This window comes from Mus caroli, chromosome 2 (assembly GCF_900094665.2).
Source record: "Mus caroli chromosome 2, CAROLI_EIJ_v1.1, whole genome shotgun sequence".
NCBI lineage: Eukaryota > Metazoa > Chordata > Mammalia > Rodentia > Muridae > Mus > Mus caroli.
In genome coordinates, this window is record NC_034571.1 from 71,372,675 (window position 1) to 71,391,503 (window position 18,829).

The following is an 18,829-nucleotide window of genomic DNA, read 5'->3' on the forward strand; positions in this document are numbered from 1 at the left end:
GCACTCCATTCTCTCAAAGGACTCATTCGCTACTTCTCTGCCTCAGATCTGGAACAGGAGGAAGGTTTGAGACTAATAAGGTAGACAGCCATTGACACCTCCCAGCATGGAGTCACTGTAGCTCCTACTGAGGGTAAAGGATGATGACCTTGGTATCTCTGAAGGCCTCAGAGAATGTGTGGTAGCATGCTCAGTGGAGGTGCTGTTAGTGGGGGAATTTGCCCATTTTCTCCCTTCCTCAGCAATAGCTTCTTTCCCAGATAAAGTACTCACTGTCAGAGATGAACTCCATCAGTGGGGTCATCCGTCAAGTCATTGCCCATGGGCCAGATTTTTTGTTTAATTTCTCTCTATTTATCTGCCTATAAGAGCAAGCAACAGACAGACAGACAGACAGAGAGCCCTTTTATCCTATCCTTTGTCATTTATTGAATTCATAAAATTTAAAATAAAAGCCTATCAAGGAAATCAAGTGTTTTACACACACACACACACACACACACACACACACACACACACACACACCTCCCACACACCAAAGTATTGCAAGTTAGTGAGAGAGAAAGAGTTAGCACTTCAACTGCAGAAAGTTCAGTTTTTGTGGAGTCTGTGTTATAGCTCCTCAGGACAGCTGAGAGAAAATCTATGTAGTAAGATTAAGAAAGCTAGCTGGTGGACTAGCTAGAAGAATAGCATTTCCATTTCCCAACAATGATTAACCAATAGCTCTTGTCACCCTCAGGTTGACCCCCGTAAAAAGGACAAGAAAGTGCTTGGCTCCCATCCAACACAAGCCTAGTCCTGATCCAGTCTGGACAGGAAAGTTCCTGCTGCCATTGGTCTACAATAATGTGACCTTTTCTACTAATGCTTTTCACTGGTGACTGGTTCATAAGCCACAGTCATCTATATATCAGTGGCGTGTGTAATCACAAAGACAAACGGCAGTGACTCACATAAGTTTCTTTTGTGAATATATTAATCAGTATATTTTTAAAATGACTGATTCTTTTTAATTCATTAGTGTATGTACTAGAAACATGCTTCTTCCAGTGGCTATAGACCGAGTGAGTCTTTAAATGTAGTTTTATGTTTATTAAGATCCTGTTAGGTTCAAAGAGAAGTGAATATAAATTGCATTCTGACTGTTTGAGAACAGGTCCCCTACGTCAAGGTTCGAGTTGCTCTTTTCTGCCGGTTACTTCTAGGGACAAGTGAAGGTACAGAGGCGTGTAGTCATTATTCTCTGTAAGAAGGCAAACCCAATGAGTCCTGGGAATTCTTAAACTCTCAGAAACAAGACTAACTCTTCCCAGCCCACACTGCTTGTAAAATAAATGAGGACTGAGGCTCTCCATCAGAAAGGAGCGTGTTGTTATAACAAATAGGAAGGGCCCTGGCTGAAGAGGAGGAGATGGCTGAACAGGGCATGGTGACACTTGAATAACTGACACCTTCCCTTCCAGGTTCCTTTCAGCGCCACCATGTCACCCGTGCGTCTGCACTCCTCCAACCCCAACCTTTGTGCGGACATTGAGTTCCAGACCCCTCCTAGCCACCTCACCGACCCTCTGGAAAGTTCCACGGATTATACCAAGCTGCAAGAAGAATTTTGTCTAATTGCACAGAAAGGTAACACTACAAGGTGTTTGACAGTGGGGAATTTGATGAAAGAGTCATTGTTTCATCTTTGCGTAGGTGAGGACAGGTGAGGACGGCAGAAGGATGGACTGGTTAATATGTGGGCGGAGCTCTGTCAATATGCTGGCTGCAACGGGTTACAGCGTCTGCCCACCAGGACAACGCACAGCACAACCTTCAGTTTGACTGAGTCACTTGTCATTGGAAAGGAAAGAGGCAGAAAAGCAAAGAGGGATTTGTTTCCTAGGCAGCCCGGCAAGATACTGTCTCTAGACATCATTTTTCTCAGTGTAGTTATCTTATAATCCATATTCACTTAATCTTAGCCTGGAAAAAAAAAGATGTATTCCTTTCTCAAACAAGTTTCACTCTCATGCTCTTCAACTGGGTGAAGAATTGAGCAAGTGCTCCGCTGAGAGCAGCCATGGGTCACTCACTGGCTTTCCGCTAGAGCCTGGGCTGACAAAGTGACCTCCACCATGTTCCATGTGTATTGACAGCACACCGGGAGGGCTGCTCACCACCACACTGTTCTCCTATGTCTGGCAGCTTAGGGCTCTGAAACACCAGGAGTGGACACTGCCACGCTCATCCTAGAACTGGTGGAGCATCAGGCCTGTTACACTGCACTTGCCAGAGCGTCAAAAGACAACTCAGTTTTGAAGGACAGGAAATCACTCACACTCTGTATATTACGTTTTTAGTAAGAGTGTTTTGTGAGTTCCATTGATATAATCACCTACAACGTGAGAGGTTTAACCAGGGTGCTGGGTTGTCCTTTGTAGGGAGACTAGAATGCCCACTTGCTATATGGTGGTTAGTTTGCAGTAAATGACTTTCATCTTTTGGTTTAAGGTAGCACCTCCCCTGGACAGTGTCCTTTTTAAAATACCCTGTGGTGTCTCTCAGCCCTTTGCACAACTCAGTGTATCGTATTTCACCTGAGGCTGCTGGTCCGTAAGTTTGAAAATATCCTTGAAAAGGTGTGTGAAATGGAATGTGTCCTGAGAAGCTGCTACAAAAACCAATGTGCAAGGTGGGTGGGTGGTGGTGGTGCATGCCTTTAATCCCAGTCTTGGGAGGCAGAGGCAGGCGGATTTCTGAGTTTGAGGCCAGCCTGGTCTACAGAGAGAGTTCTAGGACAGCCAGGGCTATACAGAGAAACTCTGTCTCCAAAAACAAAAAACAAAAAAATAAAAAATAAAAAATAAAAACAAATCAATGTGCAGATGTCACTAATTATTATGAACTTTCCATTTTCCCACTTAGATTTTAATCTGCTGAAAGTTACTAATTACTACAAACTTATTTCTTTTCATGTAGTGCCTAGGAAACCCCATATTGTTTCTTTGCCTGTTTTCCTTTCCAGTAACAAGTTCCTCAGACAAAACTGAAGGTCCTGCTATGCGTTGTCCCAGGAGGCAGGCGATGTATCTTATAATACAGCCGCTTATTGGCGTAGAATAAGAAGGAGGTGAACATCAAGAACATACCCGGAGACTTAGCAAATCGTGTATCGTCTTAGACTGTCAGCAAGGTTATGCTGTGGTTTTAACAAGAGCCTCGGCATCCAGATGGACTCTCGTTCACTGTGATACTCTATTTACAACATGGGCAGATATCACGTCAACTTTATAATCCTAAAACCATCATATTATTTTTCTGTGGGTTTGTCTGTTGATGCCATCCCCCTAACGCCTTATAAGAGCATCTTTCATTGCTTTGTTAAGTTGGATGCTAGTGTTGTGATCGAAGCTGATGTATTCCATTCAGCTCAGATTCATAGCCACGACTTTGGCTTCTGGGGACGGTTGACAACACACAGGTGAACACCATACCGAGAAAGAATGAGCCAGATGCAGCCCCAAGACACTTTGTCACAGTCCTAAAGCTTCCAGGAAATTCAAGTTTCAACAGTGTCTTAAAGCCTGAGTTGAAACTACAGTGCTTGGTTTTATTTTCATCAGACATCCAAATGTTCCACACAAGAGGGACAAAATGGACCGATCCATGCCTTGACTGGACTCTTTGGAGAGGCCCTATGAGGCACCTTAAAGTCAACAGCACGATTGATTCCAGCTGTCAAGTGGTTAGCTTTCAGCTGGTGGAATCCTGCACTTGAATGAATAGATTGTGAGGCAGGGGTGTGGCTCAGTACTAGACTTCCTCCCTTGCTCAGGCTCTGGGTTCCTCTCAGCACCGCAAAATAAAACCAATTGTCAGCCTCATCTCTGAAAGAGATCGTGAATTCTTTGGGTCCCTGACACCTCCCTAATTCCACTCCACCCACCGTTACCTCCCTTGGTTCTGGCCACTCTTCTGTGCAGATGTTCATACCTCTAAAAGTCACCCTTTTCAAATAGGGAAATCCTATACTTGAAGACTTCCCATGCTTTTGAAACATGTAAATTCAACCTTTTGTGGTTTCAAACCACAAGACTGCTTCCGATTGTACCAAGTTGTTAGCCACATAGGAAACATAGGAGGGGAGAGGTGCTGTCTTTACTGTTGCTTTTCAATCCAAGAGCCTTTGACACAGAGACACTTATTGCTGAGAAAGCAATGCGGGTACTGTTTTTAAAGCTAAATCATTTCCCACTCCAAAGGAACCAGTCAGAACTTCTGGATCCACTGACTGATTTATGTTGACAAGACCCACAAGATGTTCTGTTTGGAGGTGTGCACTCCGTGGAAATAACTATATTAACTCTTGAGTCGTGTGGCACTTTAACAGAAAGGCTCCAAATATTATCATCAAACATGACAAACAAAGCCTGCTTTCTTTCCCCTCTAGAGATACGAGTTAATTTCTGAGTATTGATGTTAAAAATTGATGTTGATATTTTGGATGTTGCTTCCAAACTGTGTTGGCTCAGCTGGTATGAAATATAACAATTTCCATTTTAATTAATTACAATTGCCATATTTGTTTTGGGTATAAATGCTCAGATTCTATTTAAAGCTAGTTTTTTTTTTCTTTCCTACAGACTGAATTTTTTTTTATTTAGACTATAACCTAGTCTTTCTGGAAAAAGTCTGGATATTAGTTAGGATGCACAGAGGTTAGCACCCTGCATGGTCCTTCTCCTGGGTTGAGTGTTTGTCTCTCACCTCTCTCCCCATGCAGTGCATTCTCTTCTGAAGTCTGCATTTAACAGCATAGCTATAGAGAAGGAGAAGCTGAAGCAGGTGGTCTCGGAGCAAGATCACAACAAAGGCCACAGCACACAGATGGCCAGACTCCGGCAGTCACTGTCACAGGTAAACCCAAGTGGTTTTGTATACGTGGCCAACAAAAGATTCTAGGCAAAGGGTGAGGGAGCGTGGAGGCCGCCGTTTCAGGGGGTGGGGGTGGGGAAGTGTGGGGGAGGGTGGTGTGTTCCTCGGACATTCTCCCAAGACATTGCAGAGTCAGTATTGAATTTTATTAGTTTTCTCCTCTAAAAATGTCGAGGTAAGGTAAAAAGGAGCAGAAATTGCTGAGTATATGTAATTGTTTTTTGGATTACTTGAATTAATGTCTGGGGTCATTTGTCAGCCCCTGATTTAAAAGAAAAGGAAACCTACAAGCATTTATACATGATTTACATGTTTAAGGAATATTCCAGAATATATTCAATCCAATGGTTAATAAAACAAAATCCACTGAGTCTTCCACACATTGTGTTTTCCCACTTATCTGTTGAAAGTTAAATATTATTACAAACCTGGTTCTTTTCTGATTTGCATACCTGGGGTTCTCTTCTGTCCATTATGCTCCCCGAGTTAGATGTTTATATTTTAATGTAGGTCATATTTTATCTTACTAATAGCTAATGCACCCCTGTATACCTCAGAGTTATCAATTCTTGAAAGCTGCACACTTCTTCCTCTATAATGAACATCTTCTCCAGTCAGTCCTTAAATGCACTCAGTTTGATTCCTTTGAGCATGCAATGCTGTGATGTAATTTTTTTTCCGTGTGTGAGAACTCAGTGTTTATATACAATATTGTTCACTTTCTGGTGCCTTGGATCAGAGTGAAGGAGCCGGCAAATCCTGGGTAAGTGGTTCTCCGTGTGGATGGGATCCTGCTTGAATCTGCCTGTAGTCCTTAACGATGAGATGTGACCTTCCGTCAGTGTGGTTCTGTACCTGATCTGTCAGTGTTTTCAGTATTTAGTCTCCCGTGATGCAGTGCCAGTGTCTAGGCTATGCGTCCCCAGCCCCACATAGAGCTATCAGCTACGGCACATGCGCTGCCTCCAGGGCCAAGTCAGGGCCTCAGGAGCATGCGCATCACCACAGCACCTGCCTGGCATCAGCACAGCACCTGCCCGGCAGCTGGTAGAACTTCACTCATAACCTTGCCAAGGTTCTGGCATCTGCTCATGTCAATGAATCTGTTCCATGCTCTGTTGATACTAATTGATCTTCTGAGTCACTGTTGTGAATGCACCATGAAGCAGAAAGATCGAAATCGTAGTCAGACAAACATGTAGGTGTCATCTTGAAGACATACAGAGCACACCCTAAACCCCGAAGTGTTGCCATGTTTCTTTAGTGTATTTGATGTTGGAAGCCAGTGGCGGGAACTGAGCATATACTGACAAAAACAAGATTTGTTTCTTGCTTGCTGCTTGCTTGCTTTCTTACACATCTCGTTAAGATCAAGCATGGGCTGGAGGTCTGGGGGTATGGCTAGGCTGATCAAATCCTTGCCTAACATGCACAAAGCCCTAATTCCAACCCTTAGCACCACAGAAAACTGGACAATATCACCTGCTCTATGATGTCAGTGCTTAGGGTGGGGAGGCAGGAAGATCTGGTGCTCAAGGCCTTCCATGGCTACATAGTGAGTTCAAGGCCAGCCTGGGATTCTGGCCTGGGATTCATGAAACCCTGTCCAAAAATGGATAGAGATCTAGGATTTAGCTTTGGCTGAATCTAGAAATAAATGACTAGGAAGAGAGGTCACAGGGATAGAAAACCATTTGCTTCATTCGTGCATGCATGTAAATGACTAGATATTATTATTGCAAGATGTGGAATATCATAGACCTGGTTCCCCAGAAGCTCGTGATCTTGTTGTTAAGATGAGCTCTGTCCACCCAGGAAAGAGTTAAAGAGTTCCATTCACAGCAGGGCTCTGTGGGACTTTGGTTGTTGAAAAGCAAAAGACCAGTGTGGGACAAGCACAGCCAGGGATCGGTCTCCCTCGGGAGAGTGCTCTGAGGGAATGAAGAAGGATCCCACACTAAAGTGAAGGAATGAAATACAGCAGGGGTGTCAACTCTGTCAAAGGCGTACACCCTTTGAGTTAAAGAACTCCCACTGAGTTAAAGTACAGCCCGTTGGGAATTACACAAAGCATGTACAGTTTCCCTCCTGAGAGAGACTTCTTTGCATCTTAAGTCAGAGCCTCAGTAGATTTTCCTTGGGTTGTTTGTTTTGGGGTTCAGATTTTCTTCCTAACTCAAGGACTCAAAAGATTTGAAAATAATGTGGGCCTGTTAAGACTGTTGCCCATGAGCCACTGGAGAGTCCCATGCTTTCATGTGTGTATCATGGCTCCCGCCTACATTAAGAGTATCATGTCCATGCGTATCCCCACGTGAGCCAGCCAAGCGCTCACTGGCTCCATTGCCGTCACTGCCGAGGTGGGATTCTGCTTTAGAAACCACAGCCTTTGCTTAGGCACAGTTTACTCTTCTGTAGTGAAGGGGTGCTGATGCTTTGAACACTATAGAGGGAGTCCAGAGAATTGGTGGAGAAATTCTTCCTGGCTGGACATTAGATGATAACCAGCCCATTGCCGACTACACAAAGGAATACATTTATGCTATCAGTGATGAGGAAGACTTAAAGAAATGTAGCTACCAGAAGTGGACATTATTATGGCATTCTGTATATATTAGAAATATTAGTCAGGTATAGTAGTGTGGAAATGGATGAGATGAAGGCAAAAAGCAATTGGCCAGATTTATTATTTTAGACTGTCTTATGATATGTGAGATAATATTCCCAAGCCAAAGAGGTGAAGGAAGGACTGAGTTTGCGAGATGCTATGGGATCAACATGGCTTGGCTGACAGCTGAACATTTGACATGCTCGACAGAGTCGTCATGACGACAATGCAGCATTTTTATAAAGCCTCTCAGTATTTATCATATCAACTGAATCAGCTCCAGCACCCTTCAACAGGTGCCTGGCATCTGAAGGCGGTGAGATGGGCATGCCTCACTACGTGCCTGGCATAAATTGTTACCTGCCTCGAGTAAGTAGAAACTTGCAAGGCTGGAGAGACCAATAAATTCCTCTCCCCTCATCTCTATGGGCACAAACACAACGTAATCTTTATACTCTTTACCCCTTGAGAAACGACCTTTCAGACCCATGACAAGCAGAGATGTTAAGACTTAACGTGTGTAGGACAGGATGTTTTCTTTGGCATCTGTCCCTTATAGATGCTTTTACTTACTTAACGTCAGCCCTCATTTTATGGCCACTAAAATCAAACCACAGCATATTATAAAACTAAGACTGCTTTGGCACTCCCAATTAACGGAGCAGTCGGTCACGTATCCGGCAGGGTCCACGTGAGTCTGTCTGCAGAACAGTATGCTCTGCTACTGTTGCCGGCTGGGTTTCTCACCGCAGAATTTGTACACAGCTTGTGTTGACTATAGTGTGAATTGAAGCTGCACACATGTGAGCAACAGCATAGGACCATCAACTGCAGCTGCAACCACTGCATTTCCACTAAGTCGACACGCCACAGTCATTAAGCAAGTCATTATTTTTGTGCATTGCTGAGAAGGGGGGAGGGACCATTCCTGTGAGTTGAACTGACAGTGAGCTTCAGAGATGTGTGCTGAGGGGAAATGTGCATTTAGAATTATGGAAATATTTTGAGAACGAGACTATAAGCCAAATGTTTGCTCAAGGCACACATGATGGTGTAATTTAAAACCCCAGCAGTAGTATCTACCATTTTTCCTGTCCACAACATTACACATTACTGTAAATAAATAGTTTGTGATAGGAGAGAAATTCCAAGTGTATTTATTTGTCTCTGAATTCTACAGTTCCCCAGGACTCTGTCAAATTTAGGGGGTATGAAGATGTTTTTTATAGATCCTTTATATTTTTTTAGCTACATGTTAAGTTTCATTGTCTCCGTGGGTCTATGCAGATATCACAATGTATTTATTATAATAACACTTAGTAACTATGTGTCTGATAATATGAAACCATTGTTTACTGAGCAGCTATTTAAATCATGTTTCTAAAGGGGCTGATGCCTGTGTTTATGGCTATTGAATAAAGTGCAGATGCAGAGTGCAAGGCACACACCTGGGAAACAAGATAAAAGGGGCACAGCAGAGAAAATGCTAGAAAGATTGACTCAGTGGTAACAACAGTTAGGTAATATTGTATGAATTTAAAAATATATTTTATATTCTTTTTCATTTTCTAAATATAACAGTATTTTTAAATTAAAACAAACAAACAAACAGAACAGAACAGAACGAGGATATTTGCCCAGAGTTTGAGTTTGGGCAGTTTTTGCATCAAGTTTTTCATTCTTTTGAACCGGCTTTACCATTACTCAAAGTATTTAATTGTATGAAAATTCTTGCCCACTGTTATTAATCCTTTTTCAACTCAGGCAACCATGTTCCTTTCCCAGAACCCACAATTCCACAGTGTCTCCCTGAGTCTAGGTTGACTTTCCATCTGTTGTCTGAAGATGTTGTGACGTAAGGATTGCTTACGCTTCAGAACTTCAGATAGTAGCTGTTTGAACAGAGCAAACAGGAACTGCTTTTCTGAAAGTGTTAGATGCTGGTATATTTGGGAACAGGAGGCAAGGGGGACGGGTATGGTCTGTGGGGCCGTCCACACAGTCCAGGCTCACCGGACAGTGCAGAGGATCCCTGTATGACTGCTCAGTGAAGAACTGTAGGCACAGCTTAGTGCAAGTGCCAGTGCTTCTCCCTGCTGGCCTTGGCCCCTATGTACAAGACAAAGCGGTCCTCTTTGGCAGGCGTCTGTGGTTTCTCTTGCTCAGTGGCTGGCACCTGTGGCTGGGATCTGTCTCCTTTTCCCTTGTCCTGTTCACTCTCCTTGAGCACATTCCCTACAAAGTTTTGTACCCTCTTCTGGACTTTTTCACATGAGTATCACTCCAATGGCCGTTGCTTTCAGTACCTCTGTTCCTCAGTAGCTTCAGTTTCCACGATACCATTAGAAAAGGTGGCGCTGAGCCCCGCTGAGGAACACTGTGCCCAGCTTTTATGCACTTGGCTGCAGCAAATTTCACAAGCATACTGATCATCAAGGCAAAAGGAGGAGCCAGCCTGAGGAAGATTGCTGAAATGGGTTGATGCATGCCTGGTTGCTGGCTTGAGGTTACCGGAGTTGGAGTGACTTATTTCTACTCCCTTTGTGTCCTATAACATGTGTTCTATCTACCACTGCATATATATTATCAAAGAAGTCATTTCTTTCCAATATTTGCTCTGAATGTCGTGTAGGTGATGTCTGTTTGAAATAGAAGTAGGAGCTGGGCAGTGGTGGCTCATGCCTTTAATCCCAGCACTTGGAGGCAGAGACAGGCAGATTTCTGAGTTCGAGGGCCTGGTCTACAAAGTGAGTTCCAGGGCAGCCAGGGCTATACAAAGAAACCCTGTCTCGAAAAAAAAAAATTACCCACGCACGACAACTGCCTTACTTTGTAAATAAAAGGAGACATAGCTTATAGCCAGGACACAGTAGCACAAGTCTGTAATCCCAGGAACTCGGGAGGCTGAGGCAGGAGGATTCCAAGTTTTAAAGTGGCATGGGCTATATCTCAAAAGAGAAATAAAGTGGAGAGAGGGATTCAGGTCCCCCCATAGCTTACATGTCTTACCTACTTGGTCTTAAAATCAAGAAAAACTCGTCTCCCCACTTTCAGAACTTTTGCCCTTATATGCCAGAAAAAGAAAAGGTTATCTTCGCATTTAAACAATATACAAACAATTTTAAAGGCTTGTCTAGTTCACTTCCTACTGGTTTACTGCTTAAGGCTTTCCCACATGCCCCTTCCATGTCTGTAGGTAGGATCACATTTAGTGAAAACTGGCTAAGATGAGAGTTTCAGTGAGCTCTTGGAATTTTTCAATACTCAGAGTAAGAGGTTGCAACGCATGCCTTATTAATAGAAAACACGTGTTTTATAACGTTCCTTCCCCGAAGAAGAGCATTACCTACTCTTGTGATTTCATGGGTGTTGGTCCATGGACCTGTTCCAGTGTCAACAGAAGGTGTGGTCATTTTAAAAAGAATGGATGGTCAAGATTTATTTGAAAGCCTCAGGTCAAGACTGTCTCTGCCAATCAGCTCATCAAATGCTTTACCAGAGCCCTCCCATGTACATGTGGCAAGGTAGATTTGGCCTGAATATTTCAGTGACTGTGGGTACTTATGGGCAAAGTAAATGACCACATAAATACCAAGTAAGCTAGCCACCAGGATCAGCTTGAAGCAAACACTTTTTTTCTTTCAAATTCGTAAGTGGGATTTTGCTCCTATTAAAAATGATTTGAGGGGGATAAAGAGATGGCTCAGCAGTTAAGAGTACTGGCTGCTCCTACAGAGGTCCTGAGTTCAAATCCCAGCACCCACAGAGTGGCTCACAACCATGTATAATGTGATCTGGTGCTCTCTTCTATATGATGCCCTCATCTGTCACGCAGACATATGTTCACATAGAGAACTCATGTACATTAAATAAACTTATAAATACTTTTTAAACATGACCTAAGCACTTATACCACTGACAGGCTGTTAGAATTTTTCCTTTGAGGTACATGTCTTACTTATACACATCTCTTGCTTAGTTTGTCCATGGTTTCTAAGACAACCAGACATTTCCTCCTCTCCCTGCATGCAATGCTGCTGGATTAGTATTCACCTTCAAACTACTCATGCTTGTCATACCAGATCCAACGTGTTGCTTAATGTATCATGCAAACTTGTTCTAAAGGCTTTAAACAGAAGCTGGCAGATGCCCCTTAGTAAGCCCTGGCATATATTGTCTACTCTTAAGACACCTATGTCCATCTAGAAATTCCCACTTTTAACAGGAAGGAAGGAGGTTGACCATTCTTGCATAGGCCTTGTCCTCACAGAGCCATTCTACCTGAAGCTTGATAAAATTCTAGTGAACTGAATCCTGACATGGAAATGGACCACAAAGTGCAGAAGGCACTTTGAGCTTCATGCACAGGAACCCGAGAAGGGTGTGCTTATGTGAAGCTGTTCTGTTCTTGCATCAGGCACAGTTGCTGCATGTGGGAGACTGTGTAAACTGTGTTTTACGGATGCTAATTGCTGGTGTGTTCAAAGTACTGTGATGGACTGAAACTCGGAGTTGGCTGCTGTTGGACTTATGTTCTGTGTCCGTACTGTTTGACCAAAGTACCTTTTAGGTTGCTTTTGTTGGTTCCACTGTACTGTCAAGAGGATTAATTATGAGCTCCAAGAAAAAATAAAAACAGCCATTTCCTTTCATCAAACTGAAAAATAATTCTCTACACTTAAGCCAGTTCATTAATTATCCCAAATATTTGTAAGATGATGACTTTGAAATGAATCCTAAACTTTAGAGAGTAGCACAAAATGAAAATATAAAAGAATTATATCATATTATCATATATTATATACTATCATATATAATATATCATCTATTATATGTTATCATATATGTTATATATAATATATCATATATAATCATATCATTCCAGACTGAACAAAGTAATATATATGTGGTGGTAGACTGGTGTTGGATATAATGGATATGCCTCTAACGAGGAAAAAAAATCCATGTATCATTTTTATGAAGCCCATTAACTATTTCAGTTTACTAACCTATTTAAATAGTGGTCTTACATTACAAAAAATTAATGTCATAACTCTGAGTCATTTATTTCCTTCTTAACTTACATGGTCCAGTGCATGGTAAGACCCCCAGAATCAGAGAACATCTCAGAATTTGCTGTCTCAAGTTGTCCCTTATGTTTGTTCGTAACACTTGCTTATTAATGTGCAGTTACAGTTGCAGTTTTTGTTACTTTAAGGCACTTAACCAGAACGCTGAGCTCCGGAGTCGGTTGAACAGAATCCACTCAGAGTCTACCATTTGTGATCACGTTGTCAGTGTAAATATTATCCCTAGCCCCGATGAGGTAAGGCTCGTTACTAGTGGCATCTAAATCATTGCGTACATTCTCCTATTTTAAACAGTTATTTTCTGTTAATAATATTTTCTGCGTGAACATTTGTGTTAGAGACAGCTCAGGAGTCTTTGAAGTAAAAAGACGTAGGTGAACCTGCTATCTCTTATTCTTATTGGTCATTGTCTCTCTTATTTATTTCTATGTTCACCTGTTATCGCCAAATATATATATATATATATATATATATATATATATATATATATATATATCCCAGCTCATTAATCTTCTGTATCTTTCCCCTCCTTCATTTAACATGTTTGTTATCAACAAATGTCTGGTGGAATTTTGAAAAAACATTTTAGCTGAGAAATTGATAAATAAAAATGGCTTAAAGGTTTCTTTGAAGGGAGTTGTGTTGGGGAAGAAGCTACCTGTTCTTGCTAAAAGCAAAGCCAAGGGTGCTGCTAGGGTCCTTCATGACGGACGACTCAGGCAATGCAAGCCAGCAGTGACTGGAAGTGTAGCTCAGTGGTAAGCTGCCTGTCTAGTCAAAAGAGGCCCTGGGTTTGGCTAACGGGTGTCAAGTACAGTGAGCAGTTCACATTGCGCTGTCGTAAGTCACTTACAGCAACCCTCCATAGTCCTATTGTATTTTTCTTTTATAGTGAAGAAATGGCATGAAAATAGAAAAACATAAAGGATGCAGGCTAAAATGCACATGAGCTTTTGTCAAATTGCTATTTAATGCTCATGAGTTTTGTACACGGAGATGCATCTAACAAACTAATGCTAATGAGTGTAAACTAACGCTCAGGTCATATTTGCACAAAAGCCATGTCTTTTATGCTAAGTCACTCTCAGTGTTCTGCTTGAAATATCCCAAGGCATCTTACCTTTGGCTTAAGTTGCCCATCTATTCCCATTCATCTTTAGGGTCCCGCTGAACTCAAATCATACTTTATACAACTCAGTGGCTCAGAGTCTAGGAATACTTCTAAAATGTACTGGATTAAAAGCATTTAGAGCCAGCAAGGTGACTCAACAAGTCAAGGAAGGCACTTGCCACCAAGCCTGATGACCCGAGTTCAGTCTCTGGGGAGCCACAGAGTGGAAGGAAGAGTAGATTGCTGTAGGCTGTCCTCAGACCCTCCCACTATGCACATGTATGTGTGCTCCATATGTACACCCAGTAAATAAATGAAAATTTAAAAATTACTCTATAATCCTTAAGTGGACTCTTCAACCTGAAAAGTGAATTGGAATATATAGTATATTCTTTTAAAAAAAATTTTTCTGGGGCTGGATGGCTCAGCAGTTAAGAGCACCGACTGCTCTTCCAGAGGTCCTGAGTTCAATTCCCAGCAACCACATGGTGGCTCACAACCATCTGTAATGAGATCTGATGCCCTCTTCTGGTGTGTCTAAAGAGAGCAATGGTGTACTCATGTACATAAAAAAAATCTTTTTTACCATTGCACATATAAACAATACTTTACTTGAAATGACATTCAGTAATCCAGACTTGTTTCATTGGTTTAAAATTCGTGATGTAATTGGAAATTTAAATATATATATTTATATATATTTAATTTATATATTTATATATAATTTATATATATGTATATATATACATATACACACATACATATATATATATATATGTATATATATATATACACACACATCCTATTTGAGAAATTAATCTTATCTATTATCTGCTTAGTTGCCTTTAGAAGTTTCTGTAATGCTTCTTGAGGCTTAATTTACTTCTTATACCATAACTAGTAATGACAGGCCTAAGACTACAGTCAGTTGACATTTTTAATAGAGGTTTCACCTGTTAAATTCCATTTGATGTCAGTAGGGCATAGTCTTGAAATCAAGTTGCAACACCGCCGTCTTTCAACTCTGCCTTTTGGAGTCTCTAGACACAGCAGATGGACTCTTACATGGTGACAAGTGAAATGTTGTCACTAGTGTTAACAGGCAGTTTGGCATTCTCAAGAAATCATCTGATTCATTTGGAGGAACAGCAATGCTTATCAGAGGGAAAGCATGATTCTGTCATCTGCTTCTCTCTCCTGTAGCCTGGTGAGCAAATCCACGTCAGCCTCCCTCTGTCACAGCAGGTGGCCAACGAGAGCCGCCTCTCCATGTCAGAATCCGTGTCAGAGTTCTTCGATGCCCAAGAGGTGCTCCTGTCTGCAAGTTCATCAGAGAATGAGGTGAGTTCCTGGGTGTGTCCATCTCATCTGCTTGCCAACTGTGAGTTTGGGTAAAGCCCTAAGACTCTGGGACTCTGAGCTGTCGTATGTGTTTATATCACAGGAAGATGCTCACATTAAAGCAGAGCCAAAGCCAGCGAGCCACGGTGCTTCCCGTTCCCTGGGCACTTGAAAGCATTTCTGGGATGAAACTCTGAGCTCTTAACTTGGATGAATAAAGGGAAATAATCAAACATATATGTTCCAGAGTAACCAAACCAACAGTAACTGGGATTATTGTGAGGGCCCCTTGGTAATGCAGAAAGGTTGGGAGAAATGGAAACTCATTTTCTGTTGGGTGATTTAATAATTCTATAAGACAAATCTGATCATGTCCCAGTCCCCAGTATTCTTAGAATAACAATTTATCTGTCACACAAAAATGCTAATAATCTGATCTCTGTACTCAGGTGTAGCTTCATGTTCCTTTGTGTTCTAGATCCTTCCAGCAGCCAAAGGAGTGATTCCTGGAGTTTTCAGTTTGCTAAAGACACCGTATTGTCTCTTGTCATAACAAAGAGAAGTAGTCTTTTATACGACCCACACTGGAAAGAACTGGACTGCATACCTCTCCTTGGGCCCTGTGTTTTAGAGGTTTTCAAAAATAGCAGCTTTAATCACATCTTCTTCCCTTACCACAATACTCAGGAATAGGCCAAGAAATAAACTCAAATGATAGTCACCACGATGTTCTCAGAGTTGTCACTCCTCTTCCATTAAGGTCTTGCTCCAGGGTCAGTCTAACTTGTTCCAGTGTCTTGAGTGTCTCATGATAAGAACCCTCTAGAAAGCCCCTCAACCATCCACACTAACACACGTGACAAGGTCACCACAGGTGTGTGAATCCCAGTCACAGCTGCAGAGTACATGCAGGTTGTGTGTCCTGTTCCACAGCGGCCGGTGGCGTCCATGATGACTGGAGAGTTTCTCCCAGAAATATGTATGTTAGCCTCTCCCCACATACACAGTCTAATCCTTCCTCAGAAGCCACCTTGAGGGAAGCCCGTGATCACTGACCTGCCTGCACTGGAGCTTTCTGTTCCCCTCTCTCCCCTAGCCCTTGGTATGCCTTGTGTATTTCTCACCCCCAGCTAGCACTCCCCAACACAGTCTGTTTCGTCTATTGCCCCTGTATTTTGTGTGCTTCCTCCACCTCTAGAGTTCAAGTCGAAGGTAGAGATGTCTCTGTTTTGTCCAGTGAATTCACTAAGTCTTTGCTAACTGAACAGATGGAGGCATTCTTTCAGGCCATTCACCCACAATGCTTCTGAGAAGTGCTCACATCAAAATTTACCTGACTGGGGATGTGGTAGCTACCAGTCCACTTTTTAATGAGTCCTCAGAACCCTTTCAGAAAATCATCTACTAAAAGCTATATCTTTTTTTTTAAGATGGCCTACTTCTTTCCAGAATGATCTGGTGTCTGCTTTAAAACTTGTGTCTGCAGGGACGTGTCTAATCTCTTTTAGAATATAGTTCCTGATTTATTGTTGAACCCCGAAGTTTAGAACCAAAATATTTGGCTCCAGCACTTTTAGCTCACAGGGACGACACAGACCTTGGTAACACCCCAGGGTCTTGATCTGAGTGTAGGACCACATGAGAGGACCACAGCAAACAGCCCAGCCCCTGTTGCTGCACACAAACATGGGACGTGTGTACCTCTGGCTCATGTCTGTGGTCACTGCAGAGTTCTACAGGAAAGATAATGTATCACTTATGACACAGTAGTTTAGGAGAAATCAGAAACTGAAGTGTGCTTAAGCATGGCTCTTTCCTTAATAAATGCTAACAACAAACGAGATTGCAATATACATTCAATTCCAGTAGGCATTTGTCTCCTTGGCTGCAATTAAGTGAGATGAATTTTAGAGCAGCGGTTCTCTGCCTGTGGCTTTCAACCCCTTTAGGGGCTGAACCACCCTTTAATAGGGGGTCCCATATCAGAAATCCTGCATATTGGATATTTTACATTAAGATTCATAATAGTAGCAAAATTACAGTTATGAAGTGGCAATGGCATAATTTGATGAGTGGAAGGTCACTACAACGTGAGGAACTGTATCAACGGGATGCAGTAACACGGAAGGCTGGGAACCACTATTTTAGAGAAATTGGGTGGAAGAGATTGATTGGCCTCTTCTTCCCTACAAGCTAATGAGCTCAGCTTTACAGAGCCTGCTGGTGTTCCCTCCACTTGCAGCCAGTGAGAACTGTGGAGACCAAGTAGAGGGGAAGCACAAGAATAAGGAAAAATATTTTTATTCTCAATTTTCCATGTTTATAGACCTCAAACACAAAAGCAAAAATCCTATTGCCCTAACCTATATGTAAAGTCTTGTCAGGGTATCATGTGAAATATGTGAACTCTTTTCGACCCTGGTATTTTTTTTTTTACTTAGTCTCTCTCTCTCTCTCTCTCTCTCTCTCTCTCTCTCTCTCTCTCTCTCTGTGTGTTACTGTGTATGTGTGTGTGAGAGACTATGTGTGGGGCTATGTGTGTATATGTGTTCTTGTATGTGCATGCCTTTGGGTGTTTTTATGTGTACATACACATGTATGTATAGAAGACTTCCAGTATTTTCTTAAGTTTCTCTCCATCTCATTTTTTGAGACACATTCTGTCCCTGAGCTCTGGTGTTAATTGATTTGTCTAGGCTGTCTCCTCTTCTCCATTGCTGAGAGTTCAGGTCCATGCACCACATCCAGTTTTTACATGGATGCTAGGAATCTGATTTCAGGTCCTCTATTCTTGTACAACAAACACTCTACTGACAGATTAGCCCTTCAGCCCTAAAATCATCAACAAATCTGGAAATATTTAAAAAATAAGAATGAATTAAAATATTTTTAGCAGTATTGGAGATCAAGCCCAGGGCTTTGGGCATGATAGGTAAACTGTCTACCACTTAGCTGTGCCCTCAACCCCAATAGTTTGTATTATATTAAAATATAAAACTTTGAGTAGCAAAATGTCAACATAAAGTTTAAAAAAGATAGACTGCAAACAAGGAAAATGCAGCGTATATGATAACAGAAAACTGTTGAAAGACAAACAGGTTTACAAAGAGCTTACCCATCCTTGTCTGTCCCAGAGGCACCTGCTTGCTGGTTCATCTCTGTATTCCATCAGTGCATACTAAATGTGCTGCCTTTCCTAATACAGATGAAGAGCTTCATCTTTTGTAAGGTAAAATGTGTTCAGAATACTGCAAAACTAAAGATCCAGACATGCTGAGCATAACTGCAGTCCCAGCACTTGGGAAGCTCACTGCAAGTGGTCCAGCTTATTCTATGTAATGAATTCTAGGCTAGTCAGAGCTATGGAGCAAGACCTTCAAGGCACCAAAACAAATGGTCAAACAAAGAGTGATCGTCTTTGTTAGTAGTGAAGATGCATGCAGTGTGTGTTTATGTTGCCCTTATAAGGTTCGGGGGATGAAGCCTACTGAATGGTTGTGATTTTCAAACTCTGTTTGCCCTCATGGACTTGCTAATATTTTTACAAGAGGGATGCTTTGGTTTTAGATGTTGCTCTTTGCACTTGGAAGACAGGAAAGAGCATTGTTTTCCTGCCTGAAGTGGAGACCTTGGTTTTCCAATTCTTAACTGTTCCAGTACCGTTACTTAACTGCTCTGACTCTCTGGACCTCACACTGTTCCTTAATTTTGCTCTCAATTTGGATTTCATTTTAGTTTTTTTGTTTATTTGCTTTTGCA

At 41.9% G+C, this 18,829-nt stretch overlaps 1 protein-coding gene across 11 annotated transcripts in view; it reads left to right on the forward strand.

The window, feature by feature from the left end:
* The window catches only part of Osbpl6 (oxysterol binding protein like 6), a 185,522-nt gene that overhangs the window by 150,798 nt on the left and 15,895 nt on the right, over positions 1 to 18,829 (forward strand). For 4 of the 11 annotated variants that reach the window (XM_029470666.1, XM_029470664.1, XM_029470671.1 and 1 more), the window contains 5 exons: positions 1,467 to 1,632; positions 4,769 to 4,902; positions 5,660 to 5,683; positions 12,747 to 12,854; positions 14,933 to 15,070. In XM_029470666.1, the coding sequence (XP_029326526.1) occupies positions 1,467 to 1,632; positions 4,769 to 4,902; positions 5,660 to 5,683; positions 12,747 to 12,854; positions 14,933 to 15,070 (570 nt within the window). The remainder of the gene's footprint in view (positions 1 to 1,466; positions 1,633 to 4,768; positions 4,903 to 5,659; positions 5,684 to 12,746; positions 12,855 to 14,932; positions 15,071 to 18,829) is intronic. The other 7 variants (XM_029470669.1, XM_029470672.1, XM_021184230.2 and 4 more) reach the window with 2 other exon arrangements.